Source organism: Morus notabilis, unplaced genomic scaffold (genome assembly GCF_000414095.1).
Source record: "Morus notabilis unplaced genomic scaffold, ASM41409v2 Scaffold1633, whole genome shotgun sequence".
NCBI classification, from domain to species: domain Eukaryota; kingdom Viridiplantae; phylum Streptophyta; class Magnoliopsida; order Rosales; family Moraceae; genus Morus; species Morus notabilis.
In genome coordinates, this window is record NW_010357002.1 from 147,075 (window position 1) to 171,631 (window position 24,557).

The following is a 24,557-nucleotide window of genomic DNA, read 5'->3' on the forward strand; positions in this document are numbered from 1 at the left end:
CATAACCATCACAGAATAACAACAATTAGTGTATGCATTTGAGAAGTACATTTTCCATTGTAACTAATTAAGTAGGGGTTTTGAAGTAATTAGCATCAAGAGGCCCGGTAGATCCGAGGCCTCACACAAGGGCCGGGGTTAAGGCTCTCCTTAGGCCGGACCGAGGCCCGACTCTGTACTGTAAAGGGCCATGCCAGGCACGGCCTAGGCCTGTTATGGGCTAGGAGTCAGAAAGGTCAGCACGACCCTTTTGACGCATTTGTATTTACTAATAAATATCGTATATACTTGTAAATACCATATTTATCTGAAATTCTAAAAATCTGATCGTCGGTGTTGTCATACTGGTGAATACCTTATTTATCAGTAAATATCATATATCTGAAAATTCAGATGCCGACACCGGCTATTGGTAAATACTGTATTTACTTGTAAATACGATACATATCCAAAAATCTAGTGATCGTTAAACCAGTATTTACGACTAAATACCGTATTTACTAGTAAATATCATATTTATTCGTAAATACCATATTAATATGAAAATCCGATCATGGCTCCGGTTACCATTAAATACCGTATTTATCAATAAATTTTTTAGTTACTTGCAAATACTATATTTATCTGAAAATCTAAAACTCTAGCCGCCGCCATCGGCGACTGCTAAATATCGTATTCACTAGTAAATATTGTATTTACCAATAAATATAATTTTTATCAAAAAAATTTGAAAATTTGACCGCCAGTGCTGACGACTGGTACATACCGTATTTACTGATAAATACCATATTTATTAAAAAATTCAACCGCCAATGCCAACGATCGTTAAATACCATATTTATCAGTAAATATTGTATTTACTAGTAAATTCTCTATTTACCTGAAAATATCATAATTACCAAAAATCTGCTCTCCGGGGCTGATGACCGGTAGATACTGGATTTACCCTTCAGTATCGTATTTATATGATAATATTGTATTTTCTTGAAAATCCTGCCACCGACACCGTAATTATCTCAAAATACATTATTTATTCAAATGTCTTACTACTGGTGTTAGCGATTAGTAAATAGTGTATTTACCTAGAAATATGGTATGTACTCAAAAATTCAAAAACCAGTAGAAAACAACCAAAATCATGAAAACAAGCCCACCAAAATTTCAAATATGAGATATAACCAAGAAAAAAAAACAAATGTCTCTCTTGTTCTCTTCTATCTATCTCTAAATTCTAAATTATCCCTCGTCTTTCTTTCTCTATTCTTCTCATTCTTAACTGTTCTACATCAATAACCAACACAAAAGGTTTTATTTTAGACTCGAATCACATTAAAAAAAACTACAATTGAAATACTTATTCTTTTCACAACTCAAGTCACAACTCAAGTTCTATTGTCATAGTGTTTTCTCTCACAAAAAATTTAAATTTAATTTTTTTACTAGTGTTTCTCTCTCACATACATAACTTAAGTTCTCAACTTAAGTTGTAAAACAAACATACCTTAATTGGAGATATAAAGAGAGAGACTCGAGATATGACTGATTGGGAGATAAGAAAAGAGAAAATTATTATTATAAAGGTTGGGCTCCGTTTTAGCTGACGTTTTTCAGAATGAGAACTCTTTAGCTTACTGTTAGCTAGTTTCACTCTAGAAATGACATAAATATTAGAATAAAAACATTATTGCATAGATGGTTTCTTTATCCAACCACTGTATACATAAATTCTGAAGTTGCAGAACCAAATAGTTCTAATTATACGACTATGACATTGGTAATCAGTTGGAGATAAGAGTGAAGAAATTGATTGATAATTATAAGGATGTTATAGGATTTGGACTCAGTATGTTTTTCCCATATCCAATTCTTGTACCAAAGAACTCGTGCTTGTTCAAAAGCACCCTCAGAATTCACTTCTAAACCGATGCACGCACACATTCATAGTCAAAACTAATCACTTAACAAATCCGTTTGAATAAAAAGTAAGATCCATGCATGAAAAATGCTAATTAAAAAAGCTTTTTCTCCGGAGAATATGCTTCTTAAAACACGCCCTGCAGGAAAAAAAAAAAAAGAAAGGAAAAAATAAAAAAAAGGGAAAGAAAGTGATGCTGAGTTGCCAATCTGCAAGATCATGTGCTTTTGAACTCTTGGTTAGTGCACGCCGAACGACAAACTTAAAACTAGGACATGCCTTCTTGATTATCAATCTATCATCAAAGCTAGTTTACCTTCCAAAAATGGCACTTTGTTTTAGGCAGAATGCCATTATTAAACCAAGTTAGAGTGACTAAAATATAACTGTCTTTAGGTCTGCTTTTCATGGGGTAATTGGATTTCGCATTTGGTAATCAAGCCGCAGTTTCTTGAGACCAACCCAGTTGTACTTGCAAGACTTATTATATTATGCCATTTCGGCTTCACTTTTTCGAGTTAAACTGGCTTCCAATAATAATAATAATAAAATCCTGTATATATTATTTGCAGTAGTATTTTATTTTTTTGAATCAAAGTTCGATTTAAAATTGGCTTTTTATGGAGGGGACCAGAAGAGGTCTTTTCTTCATCTAGAAGGGAATATGAGATTGCAGATAGGGTAACATGATGGCAGGTTTAACCCCCTGCAGGTTTTCTTCATTGCTATACTGTTCAATTATATACATACATGTATCTATATATCTACATATATGTATAAAATATTTCATATCCCTTATTTCAAATTATGCCCTGAATATAATTGTGGTCCATTACTCCATTTCCCAGTTTTTCACGAGTCACTCGTGGATTCAGCTAATATAATCTAACATATGGACTTCATGTAGCCAACCAAGTACATTTTGCCATGATATATCAGCGTAAAAGTAATTACTTCCAAGTGAGGAGTAAGAAAAAAAAATACTCATCCTGGTGATCAATGATTAATGTTCAGTTGGTCATAGCTAATAGGAAGCTGATGGTCGTCATCATCCTCTTCTTCGTAAACAACCATAAAAAGTGTAAAACAAAAGTCCTCATACTATAATATCATTGAAACAACTGAAACTCCTCGTGTTTGGATCTGATGTTGGAGAGGCAATAATGCGGCCCAGTTATTGGTCAGTACAGCTTTAAACAAGTTGTTATTAATGTATTATACAATATAAAAAAGAGGATAATTATGTGGTAGCGACGGTTTTTTTTTGTGTACTTTTCACTGTGGGTAAGTACTGTTATTTTAACTATTATCTGTTTAATTTATGAACGGTATAGTTTTATATCAAACGCCGTAAATTTTTAATTTAAATATTTATAAATTAAATTATTAAAAAATTAATCTAACAGTTAAAATAATTATTCTTATGATTTCACGTGATAAGGAAAAAGAACGAACGAACACCTACACACGTACCCCAATATTTGTCCAGTGCCATAATTAAATATAATATACACATATATAGTTTAGTCTCTCTCCACTGTAACTCACACTTTTTCTCTTTCATTAGTCGCGTCGTGTTCATCTAGGTGTCACTCCTGGCACAAAGCATACCAGACCCCTATCAAACCAATTAAGCATCTTTCTGACGAACCATTATCCACCCACAACGCAAAAAAAAAAAAAAAAAAAAAAAAACCCAAAAAAAAAAAAAAAAAAAAAAAAAAAAAAAAAAAAAACCCAGAAAGAAAAAAGAACATACCTATATCACAAACTCTCAATCGAGATTTTCCAATTGGAACATGTCTGGAATTGATCAGCAAACTAGCTGCTCCAACCCTTCTCGTTTCTTCTGCGCCATGAGCGAGCCAAACCCATCTCGCAGAAGATCAAAACTCATCAACTTCTTCAAAGAAATGCCTCTAAGAGACGACCAAGAACATGTTCTTGCGCTGAATGGTCTTTGGAACATCGCAATGAAGCACCCCAACGACCCGGAATTCCCATCTCTCGGAGTGTTTGAATGCCTTGGAAGGCTAATCCAAAGAGCCGTCAGTGACAAGAGATGGCTGCTCCACGATCAAAACATCTATATCCCTTACTATGCAGCTCATGTTATAGGCTCATACACAATGAACAAGGCTGAGTTCGCAGACATGGCCGCGAAGTCGGGGGTGGTTTTGCCATTGATGGAGCTTCTGAGGGGAAAGATCACTTGGGTCGAGAAGCGAGTCGCGGTTAGAGCTCTCGGGCACATGGCTAGCCATGACACGAGTTTTGAAGCCATTGCGGCGCTTCATGAACGTGAGATTGTGGAATTAGCCATGGAAGTAGCTTCTACTTGCGTGGAAGAGGTTTATGAAGAGTTTGCTTGTGTGAAGGAATTTAAGAGATTGAATTACCATTGTAATTTGCTCACAAGAGGGCTTGGAGTGTTGGAGACAGAGAACAGAAAAGCCGAGGAATGGGCTAGTCAGCTCCAGTGTTGGTCATTGTATCTTCTCAATTGTTTTGCATGCAGAGAAAGGTCTTTGAGTTTGATTTGTGATAAAGAGTTCTTGAAAAAAGTGTGTAAAATGTGGGGCGGTTTGACTAATCCTAAATCACCGGCTGGGATTGGACTGATCAGAACTTTGTGCAAGACCGAAAGCGGAAGACAAAGTTTGGCTGATTTGGAGGAAGTTATAGAGGCAATATGTAATGTCTCAAGGTCATCAGATGATTATCAGATGATGGGAATTGATTGCCTTTTGCTTCTTCTCAAAGACCCAGAAAGCAGATATAAAGTCATTGACATTGCAGTTTTGTTTCTTGGCGATCTTGTGGAGCTTGGAAGTAGAGAAGGAAGGCCAAAAGTTGGTCAGAGAATCACACAGGCGCTTCTCCAAGATTACCACAAAATAAAGTATGGGAAAATGAGGTTGAGGAGTGAGAAAGCGGAGAAAATGTTGGGGGAGATATGGGATTTGAAGGTTGATAGGAAGAGGAGAGAGAAGTTACTGTGTGAACATGAGATTAGAGAGAGAAAATTGTCGGCGGCGAAATTGAAAAAACAAGGGAATCTATACTTTTGGTCAGGGGACATAGAAAAGGCTGTGATGAAGTACTCGAAAGCTTTGGACTTGTGTCCATTGAAAAGGAGGAAAGAGAGAATTGTGCTTCATAGCAATAGAGTTCAGTGTCATTTACTATTGAGAGACCCGGAATCAGCCATTAGTGACGCAACAAGAGCACTTTGCCTATCCAGTGAGGTGAGTCCTCATGGTAAGAGCCTGTGGAGGCGATCGCAGGCTTACGATATGAAAGGGTTGGCACGAGAGAGCTTGATGGACTGCTTGATGTTTGTCAAGGGCAGGATCAGGTCTGACAAGACCAAACGTGAGAGGATACCGTACTACGCTGCGCGTATGATGAACAAGCAGATGAATGCCACGTGGATTTTCGCATCCGCGGCTAGGTTAAGGTCGCATAACAAAGGAGAAGACGACAAAGTACGTGAAACCAACGGCCGTGATGAAGTTGATAACATGGTGATAAAGATCAACGGTCTTCCAAGTAAGTCTCATTTTTTCAATATGTTAATTGCGTTAAGATCTTAATAAATATTGTATTATCTTCACTCCTAATGCAATCAATTACCCTAGTTATGTGAGACTTATAAATTATAATCAAACTTTGTTAACTGAGTTTTTTTCAACTGACAACATTATATTAACAAAAAAACAAAAAACAAAACAAAAAGTGATAACATTAAAAAAGTGATGAACAATGATATTGTGGGACAGGACAAGCTGCACCTGCATAAAAACTTTTTTCGGAAATGTAACGATATTGTTTTTATGTCGTTTTCTCATCTTTTACAGGTGAGTCCGTCAATATGGAAAAGCCATGGAGGAGAAGAAAGCTAGAAATGGTAGGACGTAGTGGAAAAGAGTTTCGCCGTCATCACCAGATTGGCAGTTCGGCACACATGAAAAAAGGTAAGAATCTAGAGAGCTCAATCAATGCTGTGAGACACAATATAGGAGTTGGACTGTGAAGATTGATCAATGAATATTGACCGTTGATCATTAGCATGCGGGTCAAACGTCAACTGGACTATGAAGATTGATCAATGAATATTGACTGTTGATGAGCGTGCGGTCCAGCGTCTCCACGATACGATGAGTACAGTATATGTAGTACATGTATTCATATTCTGGTTTACGGAACCTCCACGCGTACATACTGTACATTTCAATGTAATTCAGAAATATCAGAACAAAAGCCTTCAGTTTCATCCATAAAGATAGGGACCCATTACGCCAAATTCAAGATAGCAATGTTAGAAATCCCTCTCTTTGGAAATTCCATAACCACAAAGTCAACCCTACTTAAAAATTTATGCCACATTCACTTCGCGGATTCAAATTTTTAATTTAAACTGAGATGTGACATTTTTTAAGAACTTTTTACTGTAGCAAAAAAAGATAGATGTGACATTTTTTGAGAATTTTTTTTGTAAAAACTTAAAACTGAAAATTCAAATTCATTCACTTCGCGGATTTAAATTTTTAATTTAAACTGAGATGTGACATTTTTTGAGAACTTTTTACTGTAGCAAAAAAAGATAGATGTAACATTTTTTGAGAATTTTTTTTGTAAAAACTTAAAACTGAAAATTCAAATCGGTAAAATGAACGAGGCATTAATGTTTACTCACTCGCAAGTCTCAACCATTATCTCTTTACATCTAAATTTGTAATCTTATTAAGTATAATAACGGAGTTTTCTATGATAAGTACCTTTATCGTTGTCGGTAATGCATGTTTATGAACATTAATCTTGTCAAAATCATATCAAAATGAAAAAAATAAGACCTCATTCAGTTCGTTGATTTGAGTTTTTAATTTGAGTTGAGATATAATTTTATATGAAAACTTTTTACTGTAACAGAAAAAGTTAAATGTGACTTTATATGAGAATTTTTTACTGTAACAAAATTGAAATTGAAAATTTAAATCGGTAAAATGAACGATACCTAAGTAAAATTAATAGAATCTAATGCAGTTTAAAACAAAGCCCCACAATTTTTTTTTTGGCTCACGCTGCAATATAATTCTCTTTTAATACCCTTTTAACTTAAAATGTTATTGAAACCTTTTAAGCCAAAAGGTAATAGCTGTTCGCCAGCACTTCAAAAGAACTGAAGTTTTGATAAGACAAAAATTGAAAGCAATGGGGTCCAAACCAGAGCCCCATTAGAGCCCTCCATCAAATGTCGATCAACATATAAGACACTCTTATCTGGCAAAGATTAATGATCCTTTACCATAAAACCTAAAGATATCTTTTCTTAGATTTGGTTTGAATTAAAACATACCTAACACTCTAATTGCGCTTTTACGTAAGCAATTAACACAAATAATTGATGTACTTGGTCATATCTTGAAGAAATTAGGTCTTATAACTATCTTTTAGTAGGTATGGAACGCTCAGCATATCTGTGATTAGATTTGTTTGACAAAGTAAAAATACCTTCTCGAAGAACTTTTTAACTAATCAACAGCTTAATTTAAAAGCCCTTGACCCTACTCACTGAACTTGGTTTAGAGAGAGAGCGTAAAAAAGATAATTAATATCTAAAATAACTTTTTTCTTGATAGTCAAATTTATAATAACTTGGCAATCGTCCTAAAAAATTTGAGCAAATTATTCTTTTTTTTTTAGCTAGTGAAACAGATTATTCAACCAAACAAAACTCTGATTTTGTAGAGAATCGATAATCACACAACCCAATTCTATCAAACATGTTGAAACCCGTCTATGGCTGAAAAGAGACAATATCCCTTATGAACTGCTAGTACCACACACGAAGCAAATCTACTAGTCTACGACACGTTTTGGACAGTTAGAACTTGTAGGCAAAATTAAATTTGTAGTTTTATTGTCCTAACATACTGTACAACAAATTTTGTAAAAACTAAAATTTTATAAAGGATGTTTGCATACATTTTAACCGACTTTCCCTCCAGTCCAAGATTAGCAGACGACCCTGTTGAGCGAAAAAATACCATCATTGCGCAGATGGCAGCTGCCATAGAGCCAAATTTAAAAATCAGCACACAGAGGTCAGATAAACAGAACACGGTTAAAACGCGACTTGAAACCCTCTATTTTATTTTTATTTTTATTTTTTTGGTTTAGGCACCAATTGAAACCGATTTACACACTTATTTTAATATCACTGATCATGTGTTGGTATTTGTAGCCAACAAACCGATGCTTGGCCTTGGAATATACCGGTCTAATACAATGCGTAAATTAGTTGTTTCAAGTTTCAGATATGATAACTATATGGCAAAAGGTCAAGTAACCCAAGCTGTGACAAACAAAGAAGCTGACCGAACAAGTTTTCAAAGCTAACAAGCCTAATCAGAACAAGCTGTCACAACTGAACTAACAAAGCTTGGTTTGCATCGCCAACATATTTTGCTATTATCATGAGCCACATAGTGGTCCGCAATTATATATGTCCTAGACTCCTAGAGAGTTATTGCTGCAGATAAATTACCTCTTAACAATAAAAGAGACTCAATCACTGTAGGAGCTCAGAGCAGCAACAACTGATCCTGTCGTTGAAAATGTTGATGCCACGTCTGGATATTCTTTCCAAGATGTAGTTACTTCAAGGCACGGATACAGCCAACTTTTTATAGAATCTATAAAAGAGTTTGGGTCGAAGTTTAGAATAGCTTCCCAATCCACCTGTAACGCTTTTGGGATGTTTCCTGTGAACCTCATATTAGCGGCAAGAAGCAATCCGAGCATAACGACAAAGCCAACAACAGCAGAGCCTCTTGAGAGTGGCATGAAATTGTACCTGAAAGCAGTTTGGTTTTGGTTTATACAGAACTGTTCACTGTCTCAAAATTCAAGCCCACCAAATCTCATCTACCCAGTATCCGTGAAAAATCCTAGGGAATAGGGATATACCAGTAATATGTCATCCTTAAAATTGCACCTCTGACATTTTCAAGCACATCGAAATCAGTAGATCCAAAGTTCTCATTGCAATAAGCATTACATATAGCCTGCCAGTCCAATTTAGAGATATAGACGTCTTTAAAAAATGAGTGCAGGAAAAGAAAAATAGTACTTCATCAAAGATGCACAAAGACTGTAGGATAAATAACCTAACAAACCAAAGTATTCAGATCCAAATCATGGCTCAGACTTGGTTATATTTTTGGCTCCAAATATAATAGAACATGCGAAAGAATGCCTTAAAAGAATGTGGGAGCAGCATAAGGTAAGCAAGGTTTTAGAATAGGTTTCTAACACTAGATTGTGCTTATAGTTAATTCAGTTTGTTTTGGACAAGTATACATATTTTATGCAGTTCTAGACTGGAAGTCTTTCTTATTTAGAAAGGTTCTTAGGAAATTCCTGGGAATGACATCAGGTTGAGGCCAAGCAAGAGATCATAAGAACAATTCCCGTCATCATCAGTGAATTATATATTCTCATCAATCTCCTTCATAGAGATTAGCAACATTGCGTCAGATATGTCACATTCCGAAGATGCCATTTTAAGCCAGAAGTCAAGGTGGACGCACTTATACAGACCCCAAAACTGTGGGAAAGATTCTAGGTGTTCCAAAAACCAAGGTGCAGTACGAAGATACCAGATGCGTTTCTCATTTTTCATATTTTAACAGGTGTGTTCCAACCCTAACATTGTGTTTCTATAGACAGGATCACTGAATCAGGAAGGAGACATAACGTATGTCTGGGAAACAATATTATCACGTGTCAAAAATTCACAAAAAGCATGATACTATTGAGTGACCTGAGCACTCGATAGTATCATTGAATTATGGTAATGTCAATTGTCAAGTTTATATGGTTTCGCACATTCTATACTTGGGTACATGTGGGACCAAAAGTGATTATTCATGTGAGATTTCAGGTAATATACCTCCCATGCCATTGTCATTTCTGCATCAAATTGATCCCATCTTGACGGCGTACACGGTGTTCTGATTGCAAAGTCAAATCCTCTCTCTCCCCTGCAAGGATAAGGTAATTTTTCCAAGTCAATAGGCATACTGAGACACAGAATGGAAACATTTGTAACAGAAACTAAAAAAAATAAAACAAGCAGAAGGAAAGTGGCAAGCAACGCAGCAAAGATGAAGAGTATACATTTTGACAAGTGTAATCCTTGTGCCTTCAAGCCGCTTCCTGAAACAAATGTATACAAGTAGACAAAGAGAGAGAGAGAGGGAGTTTTAGTGAGAGAAAGATCAAAGTAGTTGTTTTTGTGTTAAAACAGAAATTGACTCGGACTCCAACAGCAAGACATAAATTTGAAATCACCAGGATACTACATTGTAAATTGTTAATGCATTCTTACCCCTCAAAGGCAGTACTGTTACACCACGTAGCCAACCAAAAGTCCTCACCAACAACTCTGTACAAATCTGAGCAGGATTTTGCTTGCATAATCTGCATGTACATAGTTATATTACCAGTAGTACAAATATTTAAACTGATATTCAACGGACATAGACCAATAAAAATTACAAAATAATAAAATCATAATCATTAGGTAGGAAGCTAAAACAAGTAAACACGCAATAAATTTAATTTCTTGCTATTCCAGAAGTATGGGCCTCTCTCAGCATGGAAAAGAACTCACGTCTTGCAACTTCCCGTCTCCAGAAAGATCAATGACACCATCTGTCTTGTTATAGACATAACGTTTATCTTTCATAACTCCCTTTGCGACCTCTAACGTCCTGCAGCATCAAGAAGAAATGACCATCGTTTCCAAATTTAAAATATATAATAATAATAATAATAATAATAATAAATAAGAAGAGTTTGGGTTGTTCAATACTAGCATAGAATAATTTAGTGATTTACCTTTCAAAATTTGGGAAATAGCGGACTACCTTTGCTTGCCCAAGAACCATTGGTGTATGAGATCCAAATCCAGCATTGAACTCTTCACTGAAGGCCACAAAAGACCAGATTCAAATTAAAATTTGTGTACTTCATTTCTTAAATAACATGGGCAAATCAACATGAAAGTGAAATACCTCAACTGGTTAATCCACACAATGGGATCGCAAGGTTCAGAAATTTGCCTCCATTTGACAGCCAGTGAGTAAACGTCTTGCCATGAAAGCATGAAATTGCTAGATGATTTGTCTTCCAGCGTGTTGTATGAAGTCGGCTCTGAATAACCACTTGTACTGCAGCCAGCACCGCCTCTATTCTGGCAGGGCATATTGATTCTTTCCCTTCTCCGTGCTTTCTTACCACGCTTTGATGTGCTTCTATTTAAATATTTGCGCCAAGCTTTTGAAATCTTCTGGGCAATTTCAATAGCCGCAAACCCCGCCATACGATGCTGTTACAAATGCAACAACTACCAGATTTTTTCTTTTCTTTTCAATGACTAATTCAGCTTCTAAGGGGTAAGAAATAACAGAAACATAGACATGATTTATACCTCAAACTGGATGCTAGATTGAAATTATGCCTAAAGTTAAACTTAATTATAAAACAAGAGCTACCTACATTCTTAGTTGGAATAAGAATAACAGAGGAAAAAGCTCTTGCTATAAAGAGGGGTGAACTTTTAATCTAATTCTTGTTGTAAAATCACCTGTCGCCTGTTTGGTAAGAAGCCAGGGCAATCATATTGGATTTTCTTCCCAATTGAATCCGCAGCCTGGAGAAGAGTTGTCTTGTGCTTAGTAACAGCACGATCTTGCTTTCTAAGCTTCCCCTTCTTCAAAGATTCACGTAGTGGAGGCTGCCTGTAAACTTTTTCACATACATTTTTGGGGTGTAACCTTTTGCACCAGTACTCCTGAAAAAATAATTTGCAATCAACGCTAGAATTGGAGAATGGCAAGGGGACTAGGTTTGTACAGAAATAACAATAATGCCTTCGCATTTGACAAAACTTTGGTAAGACTGGAACTGCAAAAAGGGCTCGGTTTGGGCTTAGCTCTATCATGTAGTGGCCCAATCAAGAGCCTGACCAAATATCACCTAACTCATGATTTTTTATATTCTTCTCACCATTCCCATCGTATTTACAATCTCCATTTCGTATTACATTTTTTCTAAGTATACATTACGGTTAATAAGGTTAAGACTAAAGGTAAATTCAAAATTGCAAAGAACTGAAATTTTACAATAAAAAGAAATGTAAATTTTAACGTGCATTACCTTAAAAAGGGGATCAATATCTCCATCAATATTGAACTCATGAAATTCGTTGTTAATCTTGGATGCTGTGTACAAAGCAATCTCTTTCTGAAAAATACCAGAAATTAAGAATTCAAAAATTAATAAATATGTATTTACGTACGTGCCATGGAGGCCAGAACTTGCTCAGATGAAAGAAAGCTAACTTTTAACGCTCCTCTAAGCATGATGTTTTAGCCATAAATGGAGGAAACTAGGGAAGTATTCTTTTCATCTTCACAAACAAGTCACGTTAACCATAATACACTACATTAAGCTAACCTGATAGAAGGCCAGGCATTGCAGGACAAACTTATCCATGGAGTCTAGTTCTAAATCAAGTGCAGCGTCATAATCCTTGACCTGTGCTAAAACGAATTAATTTAACAGCTAATAACAGGTAGCCAGCAGGAAAAGAAACTCAGATGATTAAAAAAAATTAGTACCGCCTCCTTATACTCTCCAACAGCATGGTAGCAGGAAGCTCGCAAATATAAACACTCAATATTTGCACTGTCAATGCTCAACTCAGTTGACAAATCCTTAATTGCCTTCCTGCAATAGGTAAGCTAGCTAAGAAACACCAAAAGTAGAAAGACAACTGCACTAGAAGTGTGAAAATAATCATGAGCCCAACACTTCCCAAAAGTATTTCAACCTAATTAAGCTCGTAAACTACAAAGAGCCACCTATCAAACCAACTTCACTATTTACTTCTTTTCACAAAAACCTCACCTAAAATTCAATCTACTCCATGAACTACATCTCCGATTATAACAACCATCGTGCTCTCCATAGACTTCCTAGGACTCCACCCAAGTCCTCTATAAGTTTCCTACAATGCTGCAAATTGATTTTATTTGTGAATTTTCCTTGCATACACACTTACGGCCATTATCTTTCTCTTGGGCCAAACCACTATAATATTCCCCCCCCCCCCCCCCCCAAAAAAAAAAAAAAAGAAAAAAAAAAAAAATAGAAAGAAAAAAAAAAGTCATAACTAATGCTAAACCTCATTTTGAGTTCTCCAAATCTTGATTCATAATTCACAAAGATTCGTGAGCCCATTTTATGACTACTCACTAATAGACCACAAAAACAAAAAGGTGTACGGTTGGGGAAGAAAGAAAAGGAAATGGCAAAAGATCTATTACAGATCCTTCTAAAATGATAATTGCCCTATAAGAATTTACCTGTGCTCTCCCATTCCATGCAGCAATAAACCACGCAAGTGATATGCCTTGGAAAACCTAACAAAAGGAGTTAAGACTACTAGGAGAATATTGCGAGCTTCAATCATCAGGAAAATTAACATAACCATCAATACTATGAATCAGTAAATCTAGATCAACAACACTCACCTTGTGTCAATTTGTAAAACTTGATGAAGACATTCCAGAGCCTTGGTTGAGTTTGCCATATCTTGATAAAACTGCAGCAAAAAGCACATCCACAATGATTCACATGTAACCATAATATATAAGCAATCATATTGAGAGCAGAGTTTGACCATCTAAACCAAAGAACCGGCAAATTTCACAGAAGGCGAAGCTATTGAGGCTAAGCAAGGACATCAAGTAGACTAGTGAACCAAGTGGTTTCCCGTCATACCTGAGTTAGATGACCCCATGCCTCGAGGAAATTTCGATCCAATTGAATTGATTTCAAATGTGCCTCCTCGGCCTTTTTATATTCACCAATTGAAGATAAGGCCAATCCCTAATAAGCCAACATTTGCTCTATCACGATTCAAAGATATGACGGGGATAGGGAGACCAAATAAGTACAAAAACAGATTCCGAGTCAAATTCATCGCAGACTCACCAAATACGTGTAAGCGGATGTGTTATCCTTATCAAGCTTCACACACGCAGACAGGTCTTCTACAGCAGCGTAGAAATCCTTGAACTTGAAATTGACAATTCCTACAAAGAGAGTATCCTATCAGTCACTTCCACACCTTTTTTGATGGGGGACAAAACATTCTTATTGGCTCGAGTACCAACTTTAGTGTGTGAATTAGAGTTCATGATATGTATGGCAATGTATGTTACTTCACTCACTTAAGGTTAAAAAAAAACACGCAACAGACCCGGTAAATAATAGTGAGCATTTCTTAAACCTTGTAAGTCTATTCCAACAATTAAATGTTAAAACTTATATTTGGAATCATACATCTGCTCATATTACCATAACATATCACGTGCATGAGTGCTCAATTATGATGCACAGTATGAAGATGCAATAAAGCGTCATCTGTGTTTTTCTAAATCATATAATAGAAGTTAGAATCAACCTAAGTAAATGAGCATAAAACCTTTCATAATAGCTCAACTACAACGTAATTAAAAGGCTAGGAGAAAGTTACCCCTTTCATGCAGAATATCTGCCGAGTTTGGTTCAAACTCTAATGCCTTCGACAAATCTTCAATGGCCTAGAAGAAATTCAACAAGGAATGTCTATACGTCAAGCTAGTGTAGTAACAAACAAAAAGATTCTTAAAACTATTTCAGAAGTAACTGATTTGGAGGTACTGAATAACTATAATTCGTGTTCAATAATCAATTATATCAGGAGTATGTGGAAATAACTATATTTCCACTTCTCTTAATGAAGTCCTCTTGATGGAAAATCTAATTTTTCATGCATAAGAAGAAGACTTTGGAGTATGTGGAAATAACTATATTTCCACTTCTCTTAACAAAGTCCTCTTGATGGAAAATCTAATTTTTCATGCATAAGAACAAAATCAAAGTCTTCTGCACATGAAAACATGCGAGTCACAGCTAGTGAATCTTCATTAGGTAATAAATACATAAATAAATAAAAAAACAGCCAGTGAACGTAGGTTTATCTGGAGTATAAAACGGAAAAATATCTTTAGCAAGGGAAAAAACAAGGTCTTACCTCAACGAATTCCCCTAAGGCAGCACGGGCCTGCCCTCTCCGTTTCCATGCCTCGCATGCTGACGGATTTGATTGTATGGCCTAAAACATAATCAAATGAACTGTTATCTGAATTCTGAAGAGTTAAAATTATGTTTTCCAGATCTTCCAGACACTGGTCATCGAATACCTTTGTAAAATCAGCTATTGCAGCTTCAAGTTCTCGTTGGAATGCATATGCTGTCCCTCTCCCTATTAGTGCCTCAGGATAATTAGGATCCTCTTTCAGTAGCTGTATATATTGTGGTAGGAAAAATCAATGTGTAGAAAGCTAGGGAAGAGGAAGAAAGAATAAAGTACAGGGAAAAAAACAAAAGAAAAGAAAAGAAAAGAAAAGGAAGTAATATTTTCTTTTCAAGGACAAGTGCAACTAAATGTCCCTAAAGTGTTACCTGGTCAAATATAGATATAGCGTGAGCATATTTCCCTTCATTAACCTGTATAAGAGGAAAACTGTTAGATGGAACATATGGGTAGGCTATTCACATAATCAGTAACTACACTGAGGAAAAGAATTATGGCTACCTCTGCTATACCCCTAGATAGACGAAAGTCCACACTTATTGACTTGGTCTTTGAAATTCTGGTAACACAGAATTTTTTGTTTTTGTTCGATTCATCGCTTACTTCCTTGCGCGGTACGTCTAATTTAGCTTTTAATTGGTTTTGAGTTAAATCAATTCCGTTGCTGCAAATTACTGACAATTTCCCACATCCATCGCTTGAGTCATCACATGATTCAGACTCATAACTTAATTTATCATGAACATCGTGATTCCCATTCACATGCCTACCAAATTGTTCCTTTCCTGTATCTTTATTACTTATTCCATTAGAGGCAACAGTATCCAGAGATTTACCATTGACCTCAGAGGAATCTCTGGACTCGCCACCTAATTTAGACTGATCATTCAAATTTTTAGTAGTCTCATGAGTTTCACTTGAATTCTCATTGGTAACTGGTCCTGATTCAGATACAAGCGTAGATGATTTTGACTCTATATCATGGTTTTCACGTCCTGTACTTTTCCCCTCTTTGGCAACTTTCAAAAGCTCTTCCAGTTCTAACAATTGCTTTAGATCAGCAGAATGACGCACAGCATGCTCATACCCTTGCTCCCAAACCAAAAGTGCATCGTCTTGCCTCCCCAAAGCAGAAAATGCACGGCCTAGATGACAAAAATCACTAGAACTCTAAGTTGACAAACACCATTAGAAAAAATCTGATCAATCTGAACCATCCAAAGCATAGAATGTAAACATTCATAATGGGATCACCATTCAAAGCATATAGTATAAACCCCAATCAAAAAATAGATGCGATCACCATTTAACGCACCGAGTATAAACACTAATTGTACAGAAACATTTTGTCCACCAACAGTTAATGGGTGAAGGAGTCCAAACAAGATCAGTTTTCATATTAGTTATATCCTAATAATGATAAAGCTTAAAGTAACATACAAAAGGAAAAATGAAAACAGAATTACAAATTAAAAGAGTTGTCAATCTGTGCTATTGGCTCTTATTAATCACGTACTTTCTTATGCCGAATAAACACAGAATAGCCTTTAACTATAGGAACAGGCTATAGCCAACTAAATCGCATGCAGGTCACAGGAAATAAGATCAAATACTGCACAAAAGGAACATCCTATTTATTCAAAAAAAAAAAATCCTGAAAAGAATATCGACATTTCCTTAAATCTCGACATGACTCAATAAGTCCTGAGATTTTTCACCAAATTCGGTTACACAGCACAAGAAATCAATGCCAATACGTCATGCAATTAAAGAGGACATAAAATAACTGATTGCACAAGCCAACTTCATAATCTCACGACCGAGACGAACTGAGAAGCTCAAAGAAACATTACTTGGGCTTCTCAACCAACCTAATTAACCCTATTATCCAAAAATTCATGATCAATAGCAGTGAAAACAAATGAACGCAAGTGGAATACAATAATTGAGCTCAAATTTGCAAAGTACGCGATGGAATCGCACGCCAAATTGAAGAAATGATCCAAAAAAAGACCTTTAAGAACGTAAGCCTGGAGGAGCGTAGGGTCAAGCTGAAGCGCCCTGTCGCAATCCTTAATCACATGCTTGTGAAGCTCCAATTGGCTATAGCAAAATGCTCGGTTGCTGAAACAAAATCACACAGTAAACGAAGCAACATTCGGCGGATAAACATCGAATCGAACGAGAAATTGTCGGAACAGATTGAAGATCGGAGAAGAGAAGGAAACGAACCAGAGGTCTTGGATGGCGCAAGACTGGGAGAGCAACGAGTCGAGGACTCGGATGGCCTTGGACCAGTCGCGGGAGCCGCAGAGCTTGGCGAGCTCCATTCTCTCAGACGCAGCTGGAGCCATGGAAGAGAGAGAGAGAGAGAGAAAGATAGAGTGAGTCGAGCGAGTTGACTCGGAAGCACGGATCGGAAGGAGCTATGGAGGAACGATTGAGTATCTCCTTCTCTCTCTAGCAATTTCGTTGTGTTGTTTGTTTCAACGGCTCTGGTGGTGAAGTGGGTCGGTGTAAGACGGAGGGCAATAATGTAAAAAACGAGAAGAAAAAGTGAAAAAGAGAGATGAAATGAAACCGTGCCCAGTGGGGGGAAGTGGCGAGGAAGAAGGGGAGAGGAGAGGAACCGGGTGTTGGAGAAATCGTCGTGGGATAGCTTGTTCCTACGTGCGTACCACACGTGTCAACCATCTCATGGTCTTTTTCTTTTTCTTTTTCTCTTTTTCTTTTTCTAACCAGTTTATTAAAATTTAATCTCTTATCTCTTTTTTAGATGACGTTTGGTTCATAAATTCAGAATCATTCTTAGTAGGGCTGGCAATTCGTGTTCGCGGGCCGTGTTCGGGTCGACACGATTACGGCACAACACGATTATAGTGAGCACGAACACGACACGATTAATAAACGTGTCAGAAACCCAAACACGAACACGACACGCTAATAACACGGTTAACATGACACGACACGCGAACACGATTATTAAACGTGTCGTGACGGACCGACACGAATAAAACACGTTTATGACCCGTTTATGACCCAACTAGCAAAAATAGTGAATTTTATATTGTATTCAAAACTATATTAATTGACTACTTAATATCACTTATAGTTAAATTCATGCATAATAGCCAACACACATTAAAATATCTAAAACATCACTTATGACATATGTTTCAAAACATACCAATTACTAAACATCTAAAGAAGTTTGAAAACATAACCAAGTACATTTAAATAAGTTTAAAAACATAACCAAATATTTGAAAATTTAAGTGCATAAAATATAATCAACCATCTATAAGTCCATTGGCATATTTAAGTACATAAAGCATAAAACATATTTAAAGTTTAGGTTTATCCATTACAAATCATCCATTGGCATTTTGTAATCAACCATCTACAAGTCCATCTACAAATCATCCATCTACAAATCCATTGGCATTTTGTAATTTTATCAACATGCCATAACTTATTTAAAAGTTAGAGTGTTAAATTAAGTTAACCCTTTTATCAAACACCCTTCATGCAAACAAGAGAATATAAATAAAACGGGCTGTGAGAGAATGAGAGAATGACAGAGAATGAGAGAAAGAGAATTAGAGAAGCTAGGGTTTTATCTTAAAAAAATATAAATTTTTATTTTTGTATATGGATTATAAACGGGCGGGCTGCGCCGTGTCATGTTAGCTCGATTACGGCCCGTATAACTAAATGGGTTAAGCGTGTTAAACGGGCTGGCACGAATCCAACCCGTTTATTTTCGTGTTATTCGTGTCAGCCCGTTAACGACCCAATTAATAATCGTGCAGTCTAAACCCATTTATATCGTGTCGTTTTCGTGTCGTTTCATCGTGTCGTGTCCGAAATTGCCGGCCCTAATTCTCAGTTTATATGTATTTTTTATGAAATAAAATACTGTAACGAGTCACGAATCATAATCTGAACTATGACACGAATCCTTGCTCTAAAAGCACATTTTTTGTTTGGAAAACCTAAATGAATATCCTTGCAGTACAGGAGTACAATAAATTATGCTTTTTCAACATTATAAAAAAAATTTCACGTGTTTGTTGTATATATTCAATTATTATTCAAATCTTTTACTATAATATTCTTTTCTTATAAAATTTAAATTTCTGTTTAAATTTTTTTTAATTCAAACTATGAACCAAACGAACTCTTTATCTTTATTGTTATTCTTTAGATATATTAATTTAAGAATCACAAAATTATAAAAGGATTGGTGCATTATAAATTTCTCTTTACATGCTCCACTTACGTTACCACTAATTACACTATTAACAACATTAAGAAATCTAACCTCCTCACCGTTTTTTTTTTCACTTTTGCGCCTTTTTCTTGAAATTATTTCACCACAATAATATGTAAGAGGGAGAAAAAAAGAATTTAAAGAAGATAATATTAGGCGGCTTGCAACAAACTCCATGTATTCGGATTATCTAGTTAGAATTTGTGTCACTTTAACCATTTTTTATACTCTGACTCGCTATTAAAATGACCGGTTTAATCTTAATTGCTTATTGGATGAAACCCTAGTTATCTCTCACATTCCCCCTCTTTTCCTCTCTTCATCCGTTGTCTCCACCGCAACCACCCCTCTTTGCTCCCTCATACGACCTCCTTCTCCAATCCTAGCAAGTATCAATTCATTAATGACACGTCCTTGCATGATCCTTAAAATCAACCTAATTCTGTTTATTTTCACATTAAACTTTGAATTTTGTTTTATTTTTTCCTTTTTTTAGAGCATACAACAGGGAGAGCTAGAGTGATTGTCGCGGTTTGTCGATGACTCGAATTGGAGATAGCAATACCGTCAGCCATGCTTCTATTTTCCATAAACCACACATCATTCTCTTTCCAAGCATGAAACAAGCAATTGAAAGTACCAATGACTAGTCTCCGACGACGTCGGTGGTAATCTAGTAGATTACTCATTGACGACAGTTGATCAACAACCAATAATTAATGGCTCAAGAGAAATGTTGTAAATTATCTATGATAATCTAGCAGATCATCTTTTAATGGGCGGGAACAATTTTAACAAATAATATTTTGTAACTCTTTCACTTGTCCTCTTGCGGGTTGAAATGCGAAGCTGCTCAAGTTTCCTCTTTAAGAAATGCATAAATCTATGTTCCCGTGTTCATTGAGAGACACCAACTGGGTCCAGCCCAAGCCCCTTGTTTGGATACTTGTCGTACCACGGACGTTTGCGCGCGTAACAAGTTTTTTTTTTCTTTTTCTTTCCTGAATACGCGCGTAACAAGTTTAATGCCTTTCTTTTTCCTTTTTTTTTTTCTCCGGCAGAATTGCTAGGAAATTTTGTGATATTAATTATATGAAGGAAAAATTCGTCAACAAATAACTGTTTCCTATCCATATCAATTAAAAAGAAAAAATTAATTTTGTAGCTGGTTTGTCTCTTTCAACTCAAATAATTATTGCCGGCGTGGCAACTGGCAAGTGTTCTATTTTTTTTTTTTTTTTGGTGAACTTTTATCCGATATTAACAATGGTTATATATAACCAATCTTCAATTGAAAGTTTTAATATAAATTAGGGTAATTGGCACGAATGATTTCTAAATTTGTCAAAAGGTGAAAGTTTAGTTCTTAATTTTTTTTAACAAAATGAGCCTTAAATTATTTAAAAGGGTGTAATATTGTCTAAAAATAAAAACTAAATCCTAACCTATTAAAGTCGATTGGGACTAAAAAATCACCCCATAAAGAAATAAGTGATCATAATGTCACCTTTTTAGGTTATTATGCCGTTATTTTTTGGATGACATCTGACGAAAAAGACAATATTGTCTAAAAATAAAAACTAAATCCTAACTTATTAAAGTCGATTGGGACTAAAAAATCACCCCATAAAGAAATAAGTGATCATAATGTCACATTTTTAGGTTATTATGCCGTTATTTTTTGGATGACATCTGACGAAAAAGACTACATTGCACCATTTTAAATAATTTGGGGTTCGTTTCGTTAAAAGAAATTGATGACTAAACTGTCACATTTTATAGAATTTGGAGATTATTTGTACAATTTACCCTATAAATTAAGTGGTATTGGACTCTGAAGCTTTGCTAAAACAGTGGTTATTAATCAGAAACAGCATAGCGTGCATAAAGAATGCAAGTATATATGCTTTCCCGTTTGTACAAGTAAAGGGCAGACAAATTTTTTTGAGAGCAAAAAGAGACGCATGTCTTCTTCATTAACAGAGTTTTCTATTGATAGTCTGCAAGAAAATGTACACAAGAAGATGTTTATTTACACACAAGAAAGAAAAAAACAAGACTATTTTTTTTCCGACAATACATCATTTTTTAATATTAAATAAATAACAAACAATTTGCCTTTAATTATCCTGTACTGCTGTACCATGAGAATTCAAGTCATACAAAAGAACACACATAATTTTTAAAATTTTCTTGCTTTTTTTTTTTTGATGGGGGGGTTTATGGTGTTTTGGTTTTTTTTTTTTTTTTTTGGTTAATTGTTAATATTAATTTTTTTTAGATATTTTTATTTAAGTAACATGATTGTATTTACCTACCTCTGAATAATGTCATTCATCTGCTCAGTTTAGATTTGCATTGCTGAAGTACTATTTTTACTGAAAATATAAGATAAAAACATAAAGTCATCGTTCATTTTACCGATTTGAGTTTTCAGTTTTAGATTTTTACAGTAAAAAGTTCTCAGAAAATTTCACATCTAACTTTTTTTGCTACAGTAAAAAGCTCTCATAAAATGTCACATCTCAGCTCGAATTGAAAACTCGAATCTGCGAAGTGAACGAGACATAAGTAAATCTTGCGTGGTGGGTTATAAAAGCCCTTAAAATTTAGTAGATAAATATAGTCCAAAGCAAAATATGAATACCTTACCAAACTCTGTTTTAACGAGTTAATCCTACTTTAGAGCAACTGAAAATGTTTAAATTTACTCACACTTAAATATGGTACATGAACAAGTTATCTATTTCGTTTACATTTTAAAGCAGATGCAACATAAGGACTATAATTTTGCCAAATTAATATGCGTTTTGGTGTAAAGTTAGGGACTATTTAGCACTGACCCCTAAATTTGACCCCAAAAAAAAAAAAAAGCGTCGTTTCATTTTTGCGAAATGTTCTAAAAATAGCAATGTCATTTACATATACAAAACAATGTTGTTTTGCTTTGAATAAACGATTGTGGTTTTAAAATGAAGGTTGTGCCTTCTATGTTCACATTAAAAAAGCTAAACCAAACCCCACGCGGGATAAATTGCCCAAAAAACTATATTATATTCTTTTCTTAATCCAATATTCAACGGTTTTCGGATTAATAAAAGGCTGATGGAGACATTAACATTAATTTTAATTTTTTGTACTAGTTTTGAAGGGAAATTTTCAAAAATGCAATAAAAAATAAAATATTGTTTTATTTCTGCCATTATTTTTAAATTTTATATTATGACACTAATATCTTATATATTATCTTTTCATATTTTATGGGTTATCTTTTTATAGTCAATAGATTATCTTTCATAATCTAACTTATTTTTCATATCTTATCTTTCATACCATATAAGTTATTTTTCATATTTTGATAGGTTTTTTTTTCATAGTTACTTTCTTCTCGATATAAATTAAAAATCAATCACACACACACACACATATATATATATATATATATTTACAAATTCTCTCTCTCCTCCTCCTTCTTTCTCACACTCTCTCAGAAATAAAAAATAGCATGTGTTCAAAAGGGTGAAAATATGTTCTAAAGACTAAAACCAGAGTAGTTAATAGTTACAAGAAATAATAATAATAATAATAATAATAACTACTATCACAGAAACAAGATGACTAATGATATGTTGTTATAACTCCGGATTTCGCAAGCATAGATCTGTCCACGACAGAGATGATCAAAGGAAAGGAAGAGGACGTATCTCTCGGTGGCTGTGCAACTCTTTCGAAAGTCGCTGCTGGAAAGACGGAGGTAAATTAGAGTAGGAGGTCTTGAGTTTAAATTTTCGTAATTACACTTTTTATCTATATTTAAATTGTCAACATGTGTTGGGTCTTTAATATTTATCGGGCTTAAATATTAACGTGTTGGCCTTTCTAATTAATTTACCCACACGATTGGTCATTGTTCAGCCCACATATAAAGGGAAGTGTTAAATTATAAAATTATTATTTGTCCACTTTCTAATAACTTAAACTTTTAGGATGGACCGGTGAACTAACATTATTATATCAATTATTATTTCATTTAGTAATAAAAAGATAACAATAAAAAGAAAACAATTCAAAGTTAGTATAAAAGTTGATATTAAAATTAGCATCTAGCAAGTAAATCGCCAAAATACGTTTAAAATCTTAGCTTGCAGACTGCGAGAATTAATATGTTAGAATATACATAATAAGGCTCTATAGATAATGCATGACCAGATTGTAAAATAAATAAAAAAATAGAGCGCTTTATTAATAAGAGGAGGACTCGATTTACAGAAAAGACGTGATAAAATCTAATCAAGGGTATAGAACGATGTATAAGTAAGAGGAAGACCCGATTACTAAAAAGACGTGACAAAATCTGATCAAGGGTTGAAACGAAATCGATGCGGATTACTACATGATTAAAAATTTAAACCCTAATTTTTCACGTAATCTCGAGCCTCTATAAGGGAGAAGTGTGAGCGAAGAGGTATGCTTTTTTATTTTCTAATTCATAATTATTTTTCTGATTTCATTACCTTGCTGACTTGAGCACCGAAGAATTTCGTTTGTAAGAACCCTCATTCTACATTGTTGAGGAGTTTTGGCATAAGTTCAAAAATCAAAACTAAGGCCCCTTCACTTCACCGATTCGAATTTTCAATTCAAGCTGAGATGTGATTTTATGTGAGAGCTTTTCACTATAGCAGAAAAAGTTAGATGTGACTTTTTGTGAGAGCTTTTAACTGTAGCAAAACTGGAATTAAAAAAACTCAAATTAGTGAAATAAATAAGACCTACGCTTCTAATAGTAAAGAGCTTTCCTCTACCCAACAATAAGTGGTCGCTAGCGTCATTATTATTATGTTAATTCTTATAAAACACACAATAAACTTCTTCATCTTTCCTGTTTTAGGCTCATTCTTATGTATCGGAAAAAAACACACCCCATAAAAAATAAACTGTAATGTAGAGAAAATAAAGATTTTAAGAAAATTGTAAAAATTTAATTATTTTCAGAATCACAAACTCTACAATTTGTCTTAATCTCCTCTTCACATCCTTTACTTATCTTTTTTCTCATTTTTCTCTTTGTTTTTTTTTTTTTCCCCTTAAAAGAGGCCCACTTTCTCCCAATTTTTCCTCGGACCACATGAAAATGAACCATGAAACAATTA

At 34.9% G+C, this 24,557-nt stretch overlaps 2 protein-coding genes across 4 annotated transcripts; one reads left to right on the top strand and one right to left on the bottom strand.

Annotated features, from left to right (window-relative positions):
* The first annotated feature begins 3,658 nt into the window (after positions 1-3,658).
* LOC21392752 lies at positions 3,659-6,259 on the top strand. Its single transcript, XM_010088984.2, has 2 exons — positions 3,659-5,467; positions 5,776-6,259. The coding sequence occupies exons 1-2, from the start codon at positions 3,715-3,717 to the stop codon at positions 5,949-5,951; spliced, it is 1,929 nt and encodes a 642-aa protein (XP_010087286.1). The 5' UTR covers positions 3,659-3,714; the 3' UTR covers positions 5,952-6,259.
* Positions 6,260-7,709: 1,450 nt separating this feature from the next.
* Positions 7,710-17,725, bottom strand: LOC21392753 (suppressor of RPS4-RLD 1). 3 transcript variants are annotated; one of them, XM_024163982.1, is made up of 24 exons: positions 17,364-17,725; positions 17,146-17,255; positions 15,633-16,276; positions 15,500-15,544; positions 15,238-15,339; positions 15,069-15,149; positions 14,529-14,595; positions 13,985-14,085; positions 13,772-13,879; positions 13,522-13,592; positions 13,354-13,410; positions 12,607-12,715; positions 12,443-12,523; positions 12,143-12,229; positions 11,571-11,777; positions 10,999-11,312; positions 10,823-10,909; positions 10,596-10,695; positions 10,311-10,402; positions 10,100-10,138; positions 9,873-9,963; positions 8,888-8,985; positions 8,466-8,774; positions 7,710-7,985 (listed from the first exon to the last, which is right to left on the bottom strand). In XM_024163982.1, exons 1-23 carry the CDS (start codon positions 17,483-17,485, stop codon positions 8,486-8,488), a joined length of 3,102 nt encoding a protein of 1,033 aa, XP_024019750.1. In that variant the 5' UTR covers positions 17,486-17,725; the 3' UTR covers positions 7,710-7,985; positions 8,466-8,485. The 3 variants fall into 3 exon arrangements, with proteins under 3 accessions (XP_024019750.1, XP_024019755.1, XP_024019757.1); XM_024163987.1 differs by lacking the exon at positions 7,710-7,985 and having other exon boundaries at positions 8,192-8,774; XM_024163989.1 differs by lacking the exons at positions 7,710-7,985; positions 8,888-8,985 and having other exon boundaries at positions 8,612-8,774.
* Positions 17,726-24,557: the final 6,832 nt, after the last annotated feature.